The sequence below is a fragment of the Nematostella vectensis genome, chromosome 14, assembly GCF_932526225.1.
Source record: "Nematostella vectensis chromosome 14, jaNemVect1.1, whole genome shotgun sequence".
NCBI classification, from domain to species: Eukaryota; Metazoa; Cnidaria; class Anthozoa; order Actiniaria; family Edwardsiidae; genus Nematostella; species Nematostella vectensis.
Genome location: NC_064047.1, coordinates 12,124,962 through 12,140,713, shown reverse-complemented (window position 1 = coordinate 12,140,713; position 15,752 = coordinate 12,124,962). Strand labels below are relative to the sequence as shown.

General features: G+C 39.2%; 1 protein-coding gene across 1 annotated transcript; it reads right to left on the bottom strand.

Annotated features, from left to right (window-relative positions):
• Positions 1 to 807: 807 nt before the first annotated feature.
• LOC116611836 lies at positions 808 to 14,080 on the bottom strand. Its single transcript, XM_048722234.1, has 16 exons — positions 13,867 to 14,080; positions 13,556 to 13,670; positions 12,252 to 12,665; positions 11,933 to 12,127; positions 10,506 to 10,553; positions 9,768 to 9,815; positions 9,187 to 9,237; positions 8,623 to 8,676; positions 8,152 to 8,199; positions 7,705 to 7,752; positions 3,972 to 4,025; positions 3,610 to 3,663; positions 3,384 to 3,484; positions 2,819 to 2,877; positions 2,616 to 2,752; positions 808 to 2,403 (listed from the first exon to the last, which is right to left on the bottom strand). Exons 1-16 carry the CDS (start codon positions 14,068 to 14,070, stop codon positions 1,931 to 1,933), a joined length of 2,103 nt encoding a protein of 700 aa, XP_048578191.1. The 5' UTR covers positions 14,071 to 14,080; the 3' UTR covers positions 808 to 1,930.
• Between the last annotated feature and the right edge of the window lie 1,672 nt (positions 14,081 to 15,752).

Here is a 15,752-nt window from a genome sequence, read left to right as displayed (position 1 = left end):
GCAAGGTTTTCCAGTATTGAATCATTGTCCAAGGGACACTCGTAAAAGTAGAATTGTAAGCCTCGACCCGCAGCTAGTCGATGGAATGCTTCGTGTAGGGGGTAGAATTGACAGAGCTGATTTACCATGGGAGGTCAAGCACCCGGTGATCCTAGACCATGGGTATGACGTCACACGTCTGATAGTGACTGATTATCACCGCAAACTCATCCACGCGGGAGTGGAGCACGTGTTTAACAACCTGCGGGAGAAATTCTGGATCTTGCGCGGTCGAGCTGGGGTCAAGAACTGTACAGTGAAGTGTCCGTTATGCCATCGCCGTCAAGTGGAGCCAATGAATCAGAAGATGAATGACTTTGCCAGCTATGCGTCTTGCTGGTGTCAGTACGCCGTTCAAATACGTAGGACTTGATTACGCCGGACCGTTTCAAGTTCGCCTTGGTCGCAATCACGTGGAGAAGCGCTATTGGGTTTTGTGAGAAATTATTAATAAAAAAAACACAAAACTCACTGAGCGTTTAGAAGTGATCATTTTAATTACCTCTGTGAAGTTTCGTAAAATTCGGTCACCCCTACCTCATTCATCATATTAATTGTTTTAGACGCCGAATTAACCATGTATAAAATTGTAAAATTTAATACGGCTGAATTTAATGCGACGTTAATACGGCCTTTAAACTATGCCTTAGACGTTTTGTTTTCTACAAGGTACAGCGGGGTCGACCAATTTTTTCTACTGTTGTACTTCTGTTCGATTAGGCTGTGGCATAGTGGAGCTATATTCAAAACAACTCAAAGAAGAAACACTTTTGGGGCGGTACCGGTATTTATTTTGCCATTAAACACTATACAGCTAACGATGGAATAGAGCTTATACCACACTCCGTTTTAATGTGCTTGTCTTTTAAGGATACAGGTCCTTTAAATGTGCTTTTATTCTAAGGAGGCAACTCCTTTGGTAGCTTGATACGGACTGATACCGATACTGACAAGATGGTGTCGTTTTCAGAGTATGATGCGTGACCTGAGTGCAGGCGATAAGCTGTTATTCTTTCAGCAGCATCGAGCTACCGTTGAACTGCCGTGACACAACCATGACAACATGAGGCAACCATTGCAACCATGAGGCCTTCGCTGCCAATAACCACTGACTGCGCATTGCAACATTAACACGTGACTCTATAATTAACCATGAATTATGCCGTGTAATAAACATTTTACCTGCTTAATAAAGCCAAGTCTGATTTCTTCTTATGTAAGAACTTGGTCAATGGTCAGACTTAGCTTCCTTTTAGTAGCTAACGGACTCAAGACCAAAGCGTCTAAATTCCTTTTCTAAAATAACTCTCGAAGATGCGAGTCCAAATTTTTTTTGTTCAAAATAATTAAACTACAAAGATTTTTTCGATATCCTCAATGGAAAAATTAAAAAAAAAAACACATTTTTAGCAGTTCCGTTAACTTTAGCAGGTTCGCAGCTAAGTCATTCCTTTCTTATTTAAAAATGTGAAAAAAAATTCGAGTATATGTTTGTAAAACGTTTGTGAAATACGTGCGTTATCGATGTTTCGTGCATTGATTATATTGACAGAATGACACGCGCTACAGCGGTCAGCGAGAACTACGCGTCTGTTTTCCATTTTGTTTGTTGTCGTGTCTTGTGGAAAAGCCGTTTCGAGATGACGTTGAAAATTGGACAATGAAAACTTGTCACACTCAAAGTAATTAGAGTTCATTGTGAGTTATCCCCAAAAATATGTACCTGGATATCAAAGGGGCAATGGATCTCATGCCTTACAAGTATAAAAAGTTATGAAAAAAAAATCCCGTCTTGTTATAGTCACACAGCACAGTAAGGAGAAAAATTAAGTTAGCAATTAAAAAAGCAACAAAATCTGTTTAGAATGGGAAATAACTCAGTGAACGTAGGCTAGTTTTGAAAACCAGCGTTATGATAAACGCTATGGCTCGCTTTTGCCTGAGAAGAGGGTTTGTTCTGTTGTTCTTCTTGTAATACTCCAGGTGTCAGGGTCTGATAGATCGGTTTGGCTGCCTTAAGCTCCTCGTATGTGTGATTTTTAGCTTCAAGCCCTTCTCTCGGTACAACATAATTCTTTGGAAGGCTTGGCGATATGATCTCGTAATGAGGCGCGGGCTTGGTGACGCCTTCGCGGTTGTTTTCCAGCTCAGGGATGTCACAGTACTCGGGATTCTCGTATGTGAAGCGTTCAGGGTCCTTCTCTGGTGGCTTGCGAGATTTCTTTTCCAAGTCGTAGTAGTAGTATTTACGACGGAACAGTATACAGCAAGCGACAGCCACTAGAACAGCAACAATGACCACAACCACAGCGATTACTACAATTTCGGTCTGAGAAGATTCTTCTTGTTCTTTCTCTTGGGGGCCTATTCATGAACAAAGCAAAGCAAAATAACAAACTTGTCGAATCTTATTCTGTTGCCGTTATTGTTTTGTTCGCATTTGAATCAAATACCAGCTGCTGTGCAGTTGAAATATTCAAAATACAGAAACAAATAAAATCTATTAATAAGGGATCATTGCTGCTGGTGTGATACTGCTCATTCTTGTTGTTGCTGTGCAGTGTGGGGGTACTTACGTAAAATCGTAAGCGAGTTCGGATCTGCGTCGATGTCACCAAGCTTCCCATTCTTGAGTTCATCTGCCAAAGGTCCAAGTGGGTCCTTCTTCTCAGTCTTGAAAAATAGCTTAAACTTGGCTATAACTTTTCCCTTGCTGTGGGGGCACAGAAAATAGCTGTGAATTCTTAGTTAAAAATCAATGAAATGAAAGTTGGCTCACCTGAACGATTCAATGTTGACTCTCTGGAAATCTGCATCATTCTTGTAGGTTGCCTGAAACTGATGGAAAATGCACTCTCAATTGTTGTAGTTGCCTGAGCTCCACCAAGTCGTGGTTAAAATGGTGTTACTGTGAACTGCATTGCTACGCGGCTGCACTTAATAAAGTTTCAAGGATCAAGCTAAAACATGCTCATAAATAATCCTTTGGGCGCCCTTTTGATAGAGTCCTGATTGATGGAAGATTTACAGTTTCTGTGGCCGCGTGTCCAGAGAAAATTGCAGGGTTGGGTCCAGATGAGTAATTCATTGATCACGGATCAATTATGTTCAAATAGGTATCCTTAGTTCTAATTATACGTGACTAGATCCATCTAGGAACTTTTCCTATCAAATACACAAATAAAATGTTTATTTTTCTTAACAACCAACGAGGTAGTCAACCGGAGTTGAGCTCATCTCGTCACGTGACCACCGGACCCCTCGGACCCCCTCTAGACACGTGCTTTGACTTCGAGACTTTATCTTGATGGCTGAGTACTCCTGTGCAAGATGCTTTAAAGTACCTCTTTTTCCAAAGACGTTTGCAAGTCGTTGTACTCTTTAGTTCTTTTATCAGACAGCTCATTTCTCCAAGGAATCTTCAAACGACACTGTGCAGTATATTCTAGAAAAGTATTCAAATAAGCCAGTTAAACAAGTTTGGGTAAAAATAAGAATGTTTAGATAAAAATAAAACTATAACATTGCATGAAAAAATGAAATATTAAAATGTATGGCTGCAATAGACACCTGCTGTAATTGGCACTTTCGCAGTGCTCCGGATATTTGTGGATGTGGTCGGATCTGAAACAAAAAGTAAGCTTCGTACATAAACTTCTGCTTATGAATTGAAAAACGAAACCACAAACTCCTGCTTTATGAGCCTGATGGTCAGGAGTGTATCGCTCTGCGTCTACATCCCCACACTTACAACGGTCAATATCTGCGCATCTCATAACATCCCTCCTCTCTCCCCTCAGCTAATATTTTTTTAATCGTTGTTGAAGCTCGGTCGACGATACTAATAAGAAATTATTGTTTTTTGCATTAATTCATTTTGCGTTGATGAGCAATATATATTATGCTGGATATCTGTTGATTGTATCTTTTACCTTCTGAAGTGACCCTCTCCGGTGACGTTGGCAGGTAGGTCGACGGTGATGAAGCTGATAAAAATAAGATAATTGCATTTTTATTAGAGCTATTCTCAGTAACACGCTGGCGCAAGGAAAAAAACGTTGTAAGCGAAAACTTAGTCAATTTTTATTCCATATATATATATATATATATATATATATATATATATATATATATATATATATATATATATATATATATATATATATATATATATATATATATATATATATATAGTGTTGGTTTGAGAAAAATACAAACTACATAGGTTTCCCTACAGGTCTGTTTCGTGGTTGCCCACTCATCAGGGGATTTAATGAGAATATTCCTACCATCGTATATATACTATTAACATTGAAATTTACATAATAATAGACTGATAGTTTTAGCTAAGGCGGCAAGAGGAACAATAGCGAGTTACATAAATATGCAGGGCGGAACGTGTGAAAAATTGATAGCGCGAAAATTTAACGGTGACGGGATTAACAGTTCTAATTGTTTCGTAGCAGGGCTTTGTTTCTGTGGCGGCACGAGGACACGAGTTCATTGCGTTTATTTAGAGTTGATAGTTTGGGTTGGCAGATGATCGTCAGCTTTTCCTTGAAGCAGAGGTTGCAACGCTTAGTGGTACTGTTGTAGGCGGGGTGGGAAGAAAGAATGCGCCATGAAATAAAGTACTCAATCATGTTGTCCTTGAGAGTCCAGACGTGTTTGCTGAGTTCGGTGGAGTTTCTGTGTTTGGCGTGTCGGAATGATGCGGTGTGGTTTCTGTACCTGGTCTTGAAGCTGTTTTCAGTGAGCCCGACGTATGTTTCCGAGGTGTTGTTGTCTTTTCGAGTTACGGTAGCTTGGTAGATAACAGATGTCTGTAGGCAGTTTCCGTCTAGAGGGCAGGTGTCTTTCTGTCGGCAGTTGCATGTCTTGTTGTTGGTAGTGGTAGGGGCGGAGTTGGCGATCTCGGTGGCCGACGATGCGGTGATGATGCGCTTGTTGTGGTTGTCGATGATCTGTTTGGTGTTGTTCATGCAGCTGTAACTGATTTTGATGGTGTTTCTGTTGAAGATTTTACGGAGGTGGTTGTCTTTCGGGAAGTGCTTGTCTATCAGGGTGAGGAATCTGTGGCCGATGTTGGTGCTGGTGTTCTTGCTGAAGGGCGGGTTGTACCATAGGATGTTGTTGCGTTTGCGGGTTTTTCGGTTGGTTACGGTGTTGGGATCGTAGCGTAGCGTGTAGTTGTATCCGCTATCGTCGAGTGCTTTCTGGTAAGGCGGCGCGGTCTGGTCAAAGGAGGCTTGGTCTGAAGATAGGGCAGATAGGCGTCTGTTGATACCAGCAGGGATGTTCTTGGTGATGGAGGGCGGGTGGTTGCTCTCACGGTGGACATATTGTAGCGAGGAGTTCGGCTTTGTATACGGCTGGTGTGCATTACGTTTTAGGTCGAGGGTGACGTCTAGGAAATTGATAACTTGTTTGTTTGCCTCAATGGTGATTCGGAGTCCGTTGTCGTTGAAGATGCGGCATAGTTCCTTTTTTAGGTTTTCGGTGGCTCTGGGTGTGGCGTTGGTGATGGCTAGTCCGTCGTCGCGGTAGAGTCCTACGTTCATATTGATATATATATATATATATATATATATATATATATATATATATATATATATATATATATATATATATATATATAAAATGATGGTTGAAGGCTTGTATGCTACAACAGTACCACTAAGCGTTGCAACCTCTGCCTCAAGGAAAAGCTGACGATCATCTGCCAACCCAAACTATCAACTCTAAATAAACGCAATGAACTCGTGTCCTCGTGCCGCCACAGAAACAAAGCCCTGCTACGAAACAATTAGAACTGTTAATCCCGTCACCGTTAAATTTTCGCGCTATCAATTTTTCACACGCTCCGCACTGTTAGTTTTCGCCCCGCATATTTAATGTAACTCGCTATTGTTCCTCTTACCGCCTTAGCTAAAACTATCAGTCTATTATTATGTAAATTTCAATGTTAATAGTATATATACGATGGTAGGAATATTCTCATTAAATCCCCTGATGAGTGGGCAACCACGAAACAGACCTGTAGGGAAACCTATGTAGTTTGTATTTTTCTCAAACCAACACTATATATATATATATATATATATATATATATTATATGGCTACGGTAGTAATCGCGCGCTGTAATTGGCTACTTGTAGTCGTGACATTTCCGTATTGCCCGCCTCTCAGGACATTACGGAATTCGGTATTGCTCTACGAAAAAAAATTCACAATCTTCTGTTTTTTGAAAATGTTTCCACCATCAAACTGCAAAATGAGCGACAGCGAACATTCGAGTAGCGAATTCTAACACCCAGAAATGATTAATCAGCGGGCCGTCTTTTTCCGTATCCGGAGCGGGACATTTTGTGAGCTCTTTTGTGTTGTTTTGTTCGGCTGCATGAATTTCGCTAAAACAAAATCGACCAAAAAGCCAAAGCAACCAAAAAAAAAAACAAGAACAAACAGGTCTTAAAGTTGCTGATGGGAGAGGACGAGCATTCTGAGTCGGAGTGTTATTATCCTGAAGAGATTGAAGAGGAAAATTTTGAAAAACAGAAAAACAATAAGATGACTAGAAGCCCCCGCCGATGGCCAAGAAATGCAAAGCTTAAGTTATTTATATCGGATTAACAAACAAACGAAAAAATAACAAGGGTTGTAAAGACCAAGAAAAGTCTCTTTAAGATAAGTACTGCCTGTTATTTGTAAATGCAAAAATTCCATCAAATCATAAAGCAGCACAAAGCGATGGCCTTTTCATTTTACTTCAGAAGTTTGTTCTCTACATACCGCGGAGTTTTCGAACTAAACAGTCCATTCATGCAGTGAAGACTGACATCTCAGATGTCAGCTCAGTAAGCTTTCGTTGTTATTGTTTGGATTAACATCACCTACGATAAAACCCTGTAGCTTCCAAAAGGTGCAAAAGCAGCCCGAAAAGTCGTCCAATTACTTGTTGTTGAATCTTTTCAAAAAATCAACGAAATGAAATCTGCTCAAGTCGAAGAATTTCACTTACCTTCCTTGAACCTGTCATTGCTACCATGGAAACATTGACAAAAACGAGTTTTCGCTTGAATGCAATCTTTCCCATGCGACCTTGTGCAAATGAGAATGGCTCTTATTGTATGTGGTGCATTTTGCATATAAGCAAGATCACTTAGTTCATAGCGGAGCCAGCGCTTTTTCGATGGTGGCGCCTACTTGCGCCTGCAAGAATTCTGGTTCATTGCAGGCTAATGACGACGTACCCCTCACGGCCAATCAAAAACACATGGATATAGCGATTTTACAGAGAGGACACAGAAAACGGGCCATGCATAACAACTTTGACCAGTAAGATTCGGCTTGAACACCTTTCCTACGGTCGACTACACGTACAAGATTAAAATGTTTACGGCGTTCAAGCCGAATCTGATTGGTCAAAGTTGTTCAGCATGTCCCGCTTGCTGTGTCCTCACTGTAAATGTATAGATTGTGTAAGCTGATCTAATGGTGCAGTTTTCATAGATGATAAATATCACGGCTTTTTATCAGTTCCTGGTGCCTGATCATATGCTTAAGTAATTATCTCGGTCGACGATACTAATAAGAAATTACTGGTACTCGTTTTATCATTTTCAACATTCATTCCGTTTGATATCTGTGTATTGTATCATTCACCTTTTGTAGTAACTCTCTCCGTTGTCGTGGGCAGCTCGGTCGACGATACTAACAAGAAATTATTGGTTATTATTATTTTGATTAATTTATTTTGATAAATGATGAGCAATATATTATATTATGTTGAATATCTGTTTATTGTATCATTCACTTTTTGAAGTAACTCTCTCCGTTGTCGTGGGCAGCCCGGTCGACGATACTAACAAGAAATTATTGGTTATTATTATTTTGATTGATTTATTTTGATAAATGATGAGCAATATATTATATTATGTTGGATATCTGTTTATTGTATCATTCACTTTTTGAAGTAACTCTCTCCGTTGGCGTTGGAAGCTCGTATGAAGATATTAATAAAAAATATTTGTTATCATTATGATCATTAATATATTTCGTTTCTATCAATAATGTATAAAAAGTTTGCTATCAGTTGATTGCACTTTTCACCTTTTGAAGTAACAGCCATCGTTGTCGTTGGCAGCTTGGTCGACGAACCTAATAAGAAATTATTGACCATCACCACAATCATCATCATCACCACCACAACCACCACCATCATCATCATCATCATTCTCACGTCTCTGCCAAATTTTCGTCTTTAATAAGACTTCTTCAGGGCAGACTGAAGAAAGTAAATCGTTACAAGATTATTTACATGAGAATAGTGGCGGGAGACGCAAAAACATTACAACTGACAAAAAAGCGCATGTTTTACAGTAGCGCGTATATGGATAAAAATAATTTACATATCTCTACGTGGGTTCCTACTACCAAAAAAGTCATCACTATTAAGACTTGGCAGCTCGGTCGAAGATACTAATAAGAAATTATTGATCATTTTTTTTTTACATTAATTTATTTCGCGTTGGTGTTTAATATATATAATTCAGTTGGATATCAGTAGTTTGTATCATTCACCTTCGGAAGTAACTCTCTCTGTTGTCGTTGGCAGCACGGTAAACGACGATGAAGCTGATAAAAAAAGATAATAGCATTTTTATTACACCTATTTCTCACAATCTTTTCCATGGGATCACGTGCAAGAATTGCGGTAATTGGATGTGAAGCATTTTGCATATAAGCAAGATCACTTTGTTCATAGCGAGGCCAGCGCTTTTTCGATGGTGGCGCCTACTGGCGCCTGCAAGAATTCTGGTTCATTGCAGGCTAATTACGAAATATAGCTCACGACCAATCAAAAACGGATGGACGTAGCGATTTTAAAAGTATATATTATGTTAGCTTATCTATGGTGCAGTTTTCATATATGAAAAATATCACGGTTAAAGATCCTGGTGTCTAATCATATGCTGAAGTTATTCTCTAGTCTATTCTCTAAGTTATTCTCTCAGTCGACGATACTATACGAAATTGTTGGTACTCATTTTATCATGTTTAACATTGATCCATTGCGCTTTGATGAAAAAAAATGATAATGCGCTTTGATGAAAAAAATTGATAATTGTTTGTTGTATCATTCACCTTTGGAAGGAGTAACTCTCTCCGTTGTCCTGGGCTGCTCGGTCGAGGATACTAATAAGAAATTATTGGTTATTATTATTAACATTAGTTAATTTGGGTCGATCAGTTTTATATAACAAGTTGGATATCTGTTGATTTCATTATTCAGCTATTGAAGTAACTCTGACCGTTGTCTTTGGCAGCTTGATCGAATTATTCCTTATTTAACATTAAGTTATTTCGTTTCTATCAACAATATTATATAATAAGTTTGATACCGGTTGATTGTTGTCGTTGGCAGCTCGGTCGACAGTAATGAAGCTGATAAAAAAATGATAGCTACCTTTGCTGACCTCGTAAGGAGCATATTATTTAGCTGAAAGATATCAATTTTTTATGAGTCTCCCATGTCAATCATCTAGTAAAAACTGCTCCCTCCGCTGTTTTTCTCAACATGGTCATTGGTGTTTAAAGTTAAGACTAACCGAACATGGCGACCATGTTTCCATGGTAACGAGTCTTCGGTTACTGATCTCTGTCCCAGGCCCTGACTTAGCGACTGACTAATGGCTCTATACATTTTGCTTCTTGATGTCATTTACCTGCCGAAGTGACTCTCTCCGTTGCGGTTGGAAGCTGGGTCACCAGTTCTAAAAAAGGATCAACAGGATTTGGATAACTAGAAGAACTACTACACTTAACCCATTGACTCCTGGATAACTAGAAGAACTACTACACTTAACCCATTGACTCCTGGATAACTAAAAGAACTACTACACTTAACCCATTGACTCCTGGATAACTAGAAGAACTACTACACTTAACCCATTGACTCCTGGATAACTAGAAGAACTACTACACTTAACCCATTGACTCCTGGATAACTAGAAGAACTACTACACTTAACCCATTGACTCCTGGATAACTAGAAGAACTACTACACTTAACCCATTGACTCCTGGATAACTAGAAGAACTACTACACTTAACCCATTGACTCCTGGATAACTAGAAGAACTACTACACTTAACCCATTGACTCCTGGATAACTAGAAGAACTACTACACTTAACCCATTGACTCCTGGATAACTAGAAGAACTACTACACTTAACCCATTGACTCCTGGATATTTTTTTAGGTCTGGCAACAGATTATTACCGCTCCCTACATAGGAGAGAGGAAATCCCTTACTTTTAAGAGAAAGTTTTGACAGAGGCTGTTTCTTTTGGCTTTAAAGCAAAAACACAAGCTTCACTATAGTCACCTGTTATATATTTTGTTTCATTTAACACAAAACTAATAAAGCGTTTGTATCTCTGCGCAATCGGTTACGTTTTTACCTGTTGAGGTAGCGCTCTCTGTCGTCATCGGAGGCTTGGTCGCTGGTACTTGAAATGAATAGTAAGTTAATATTGGCATGAAAAGAAAAAAGACGTATTTGTTAAAAAAATAATATTCATATTAATATTGTATAATGCGTGTATATCACAATGCAACCTCCATCCTGCCATGAAACAAAAAAGGCCTCATTTATCATAAATGTATGGAACATTTGTACAGGACCCGAAATGATCCCAGGACCCGAAATGATCCCAAAAAGTACCCAAAGTGATCCCGGGAGCCGAAACCATACCGAGGAGTCCCCGAAATCGACCTCAAGGAATTGCGGTAATGGACAAAGGGAAAGAAGAAAAAATCACTTGCAACTTTTAAAGCATAATTAAGGGTTTTGCCCCGGCGGTAAACCCATAAACAGAGTCCAAAACAAATACACAACTTTTAATTGCGACTAAAAGGAATACAACATTAGCATAGCACAGCCTTGCTCAGAACAACCAAACTGTTAACCTTCCATCACACTCTAAACATTTGCAGTTCCGGCACATGACTAGATACTCTGACAATATAAATCTCGTTTCCGGTTAACATCACCCCTAAAAATCCATATTCATTTGACAACCAAACGTGTATTTCACCACGAAATCCATGTTCACATGAGCGAATATTTACCGACACATTTTAGGCAGCCGGTTTGGCCGAGAAGATGGCGGAATAACAAAAGCACACTGAGTAATGCACTCGAACAACACTTTTTCTACCGTTGCAAGATGTGGCTTTTGTTGAAAGCAATATTTATGCGAGTTTTAATTTCCTTTATGTAGTCGGCACATGATTGCTCTTTCATTCACCGGATACAAACAAACATGAACAAAAGTAACCTTAAGAATAACCTTATGTTTTATCTGTGGATCGATGTAGAGACTTTCTATCTATAAATCTTTTTATCTATAAATGATTTATTCACGGTTCTTCTGGTTCTTCAAATTTCTATCACGGGAATTGTCATTTGACCCCAATTTCTGACTCAACCACTGTATTTCCGGCGCAGTCGTATATTAAAATCTTTAAAAAAATTAATACTATGGTTTTAGTTAATGTAAGTTTCCTGATAGTTAAACAAATAACGTTAAATTGTTAAATTGTTTTTAAAACTGAAAGCCAATCCCTCCACATTCCTTTTGTTTGTCCAGTACTGCAATTACTTGGGGTTCATTTCGGGGACTTCTGGGGATCGTTTCGGGTCCCGGGATCAGTTGGGGAACTTTTGGGGATCGTTTCGGGTCCTGTACACACTTCTCAAATTATAAGATTTTAGGATTAAAAATCAACAACAACAAAAACAACAAAAGTGTAACGCAAGCCGGGCCCAGGCATTTATAAAAATAATGACCTGCTTATTTTCGAGATCTACATGTAAGGCTCTTACCTATGCACGTTTTTCCATTTCCTGATAAACCTACAGGACACGGACCACAGACAAAACCACTCTGGTCCTCGGTACAGTTGACACCAGGATAACACGAGTCTTCAGAGCAGTTCGAGATTTTCACATCGCAAAGTCGACCCTTGAATCCAGCATCGCACTTACAAGTGTAGCCGGCGACACCATCGACACAGGAACCTAAATTGAAGTGATGTTAAAAGAGATTAAAAAAGCTCGTAAGCTGAGCATATGTAGAGCTGAACAACAGGCGGTACTAGGTGAGTGTCTTGCTACCAATCTGATTTCATCATAATACACTTACCGTTGACACAAAGATTCGACTGGCATTCATCAATGTTCATTTCGCATCGACTTCCATTGAATCCTTTTGGGCACGCGCATTCGTACTGGCCAGACCCCCTAGGGTAGTAGGGATGGGGATAGCATGTACCTCCGTTTTGGCATGGGCAAAATTGCGCCATAAGGGTAATCGCGGTTGTATCGTTAGCATTGCACTCATCTGTCGCTACGAATGTGAACGTCTTGTTGTCTGTAGACGTCATGGTGTAGTTCAGCTGCCCGTTTGGTGTGAACGTGTAACCTTGCGCATCCGTGCTAGTGATCCTGTAGTTTATTGTACGGTTTTCAGGGTCAGTTGCCTTAAGTTGAAGCGACAGATTTTCGCCAACGAGAGCGAACCAAACAGACGGAGAGGTAAAGTTTGGAGGGTAGTTCACTGAAAAAATATTTGAACAATTAGTAATCTAATCATTTTAGTTTTAAATAATAAAACAAAATTTCTTTAAACTGAGGGTTATATAATTTTCTATTTATGTCATACATAAAAAAATTTGCTTTTGTTATGGAATTTCTAGTTTGAATTGTGCAGTCTTCATACACATTCTTGCAAATCCTTTGTATAGGTGACGATAACCTATGTAAAAATACTGTTTTTTTTGCTTGTAATATGAGAATATGAGCTCAAGCTTTTTAAGTTAATGCAGTGATGTCAGTGCAGGGAAAAAAGGAAGAGAAAGACATCTTCTTTTTATTCCTGACTACGAACTACAAGTCAAATCGGCAAAAGTCAAAATTTGCAACGAATATACAAACAATAGTATTATTCTTATATGAAATTGAAGTACGCTTGTGTAATATCAGACACCATAGGGTTAGAAAACAAGTTCATAGTAGCTAATGGTAAAACAACATTGTTGTTCGTGCGGGTCTTTTTTGTTTCTTCTTTAATCTTTAATCTTAATATTTTACGCTTTTTTCTGCAACACGAGTTCCATCTCTACCCTTTTAGGTAGCACTATAACCTACGCTGTTTGAAGAGGGTTCATATTACAGTGGCGGATCTAGGATTCAGAAAGGGGGGGACCTTTCTGCTCCCCTCCCGGGCACGGCAGTTGGTCAAATCAATCTCATTTCTAGCCAGGGATTATTGTATCGCTGTTGCTAAAGCTTTGCCATTAGGGCATGTTGATAAGTGGGGCATGTTGATAAGTTTGCTTATCCACTCTACTATGTGCGAGAATGAATTGGAACAATGAGTTGTCAAGATTGCTTGAAGTTCCTTAGGATACCAAAAGTCATAGAATGTTTGACCGGGCGCGACAGTACCTTTCCGCCGAATCCAATCAAATTGGTCAGTCTCTGGCATGCATTGCTTACACCAGTCCCTTGGGCTAGGCTGTTCAGGTGCAAAGCAGTGTCCATTTATCATACACGAATCGTTCTATGAAACAAAGGTGATCGTTGGTTACCCGCAAAACCGTGTTTCATTAGCGATATCATCTTACTTGAATAGCGCTATCAAAATACGTTATTACAACACTAGTGTATAGGTATACAAACATAGGCAATTATCAATCATATAATTTTCAGGAGTTCTCTAGTTTATATAGCATCAAAAGAATTCTTAGCAAACGTACCCTTAAAACGCAAACACCTTTCCTGCTACAATTTAAGCAGAGGGAGTCGTAAGAAATAAAGCTCATCTTCTCCAGACTGGCGTCGATCCTGTTGTTGGAGATCCTAATGTACAGTCCTCCCGCGGGGGTCCCGGGGTTGTCATAGTCCCCTATTTTGGTTGGTGGGTCAGGAAGGTCACATGTGACCCCAAACAGATCAAACATATCCCCTGGCAGCTCTTGAGGGGTAGACCTTGGGGACCATGCATCGCCAAAGACCTAGATATAGGTAAAAATAAATATTTCACCCAGTAAGTCTCATGGCCGATCATTTCGGGAGCAGCAAAAGTTCCATCGTGTATCCTGTACATATGCATTCATTGCGTGTCTTTGGGTCCAGAAAAAGCATATAATAGAAGCTAATAACTGACAATTAACGCCCCCTTAAAAATAAAACCTGAAATGAAAAAAAAAAAAGCAAAAACGGTTGGTAACACCATGTCTGAAAACCGCAGACAGATACATATACGAGCTAAGTTTCTAAATCAGCAACACTGCAAAGCTCGGATACCCGGATAATTTCAACTTTATTCAAACCGCTAAGGTGAGTTATTTGTGCATAAAAATTCTCATTTACCTTGAATTCGGTCACGTGACAAGTCAGGTTTTCTGAATCAAGGAATCACCAAATATGTTTGTTTTCTTGCAGGGCCTCTTTCTTTTGTCACACAGACCACCGTCATAAATACTGCAACATGTTTTAAACAGCTTATGAAAAATTAATGACGTATTTGCATATTTTCTTCATTTTTTTACATTTATTTTCTTCATTTAATTACATGTATGGCATGGCGCCATCTAGGAGAATCTATACTACATATCATACGCCAAGGACCGCCACATTTTACGAAATAAACGGCTGAGCTAGAAAACTCCGAGACCACGCCATTTCCACACATTACCGGAGAGGAGGTGTGCAAAATGGTTTTTATTTCAAGATAATACCGGATGGAAAAGTTCTAACTCACGCGATATTGTAAGCGAGAGGATCACACTCGCAAAGGCGCCATTTTAAAGATTTCACAGAATCACAAAAATAATTTATTTCCTGCAGCAAAATAGGACTAACGACCTTCAGACCTCCGTGTCTCTCAAGAAAAACACACCAAAAGTATCCAGTAATAAGCCTCTCCAAAAATATCATAGTAGAGGAGAAATCTTATTCTAGACAATTATGGAAGATGTGTAAACAAACCTTCGATCGAGCGCGCAGAAAATCAAACCTGGAAAAGAATTCGAATACTTGCCGTAGTTTCATTGCATAGATTTTTAAACACAGCCGTCTTTTTATGCGTTTGGCGCATAAACAAAACTATCGCAAACAAGGAAACGGAAGAAAAGAGCTTTTTATCTACAACTGCAAGACTTTTGACTTCAAACTTCAATTCAATCCATTAAAGGACGGTGCATAAAAGCTTATTTAATCAGATTGGGATGGTGCACAACACTTACTATATCAGATCAATTTCGATGTAAAAAGTATAAGTACTCTTCGATTTTTTTTTATATAAGCGAAAGGTTTGTTTATTACAAATTACTTGACGGTCATTTTGTGTTTTCAGAACCACATACCTTTTACGTCACATCGATTTTCATTAAAAAGTATGGAATCGACCTCCAAATAACACATTAAGCCCACGAAAGCCAACGAAGCGAGGATTCAAGATCCACTCTCTTCCTTGAATTTAGTTGTTCGATTCCCGCCAAAAACTCATACACAGGGCAGTACTTTATAGCATTTTTATAAGGTAAATTAAATATGGTGTATTTCCAGAAAATATTCATACTCTCTCCCCCCCTCATGGGGGTGTGCCAAAGAAATAAACAGAGATAGTGGACACGCCCTC